The sequence below is a fragment of the Buceros rhinoceros genome, unplaced genomic scaffold, assembly GCF_000710305.1.
Source record: "Buceros rhinoceros silvestris isolate BGI_N320 unplaced genomic scaffold, ASM71030v1 scaffold31998, whole genome shotgun sequence".
Classification (NCBI taxonomy): Eukaryota; Metazoa; Chordata; class Aves; order Bucerotiformes; family Bucerotidae; genus Buceros; species Buceros rhinoceros.
Window position 1 is genome coordinate 1 of NW_010426790.1, and position 246 is coordinate 246.

Sequence of the window (246 nt, forward strand, 5' to 3'; positions counted from 1 at the left end):
ATGGAGGCTGGAGCTGACCACAGCGTCCGTGTGGCCACCAGCATCTCCACAGTGGGGCCAGGGCGGATGGAGAGATGGCCCAGAGATGGTGGAGATGGGGCTGTCTGGAGAGGGAGGGGTGGAGGTGGAGATGGTGGAGGTGGAGATGATGGAGATGATGGTGATGGTGGAGATGGTGGAGATGATGGAGATGATGGTGATGGTGGAGATGGTGGAGATGATGGAGATGATGGTGATGGGGGCGGT

General features: G+C 59.3%; 1 protein-coding gene across 1 annotated transcript in view; it reads left to right on the plus strand.

The window, feature by feature from the left end:
* Positions 1–85: 85 nt before the first annotated feature.
* The window catches only part of LOC104498291 (solute carrier family 22 member 6-A-like), a gene marked incomplete at its 3' end in the record, with an annotated part of 2183 nt that continues 2022 nt past the window's right edge, over positions 86–246 (plus strand). The window contains exon 1 of the mRNA XM_010141647.1: positions 86–244. Coding sequence (XP_010139949.1) covers positions 86–244 — 159 coding nt within the window. The remainder of the gene's footprint in view (positions 245–246) is intronic.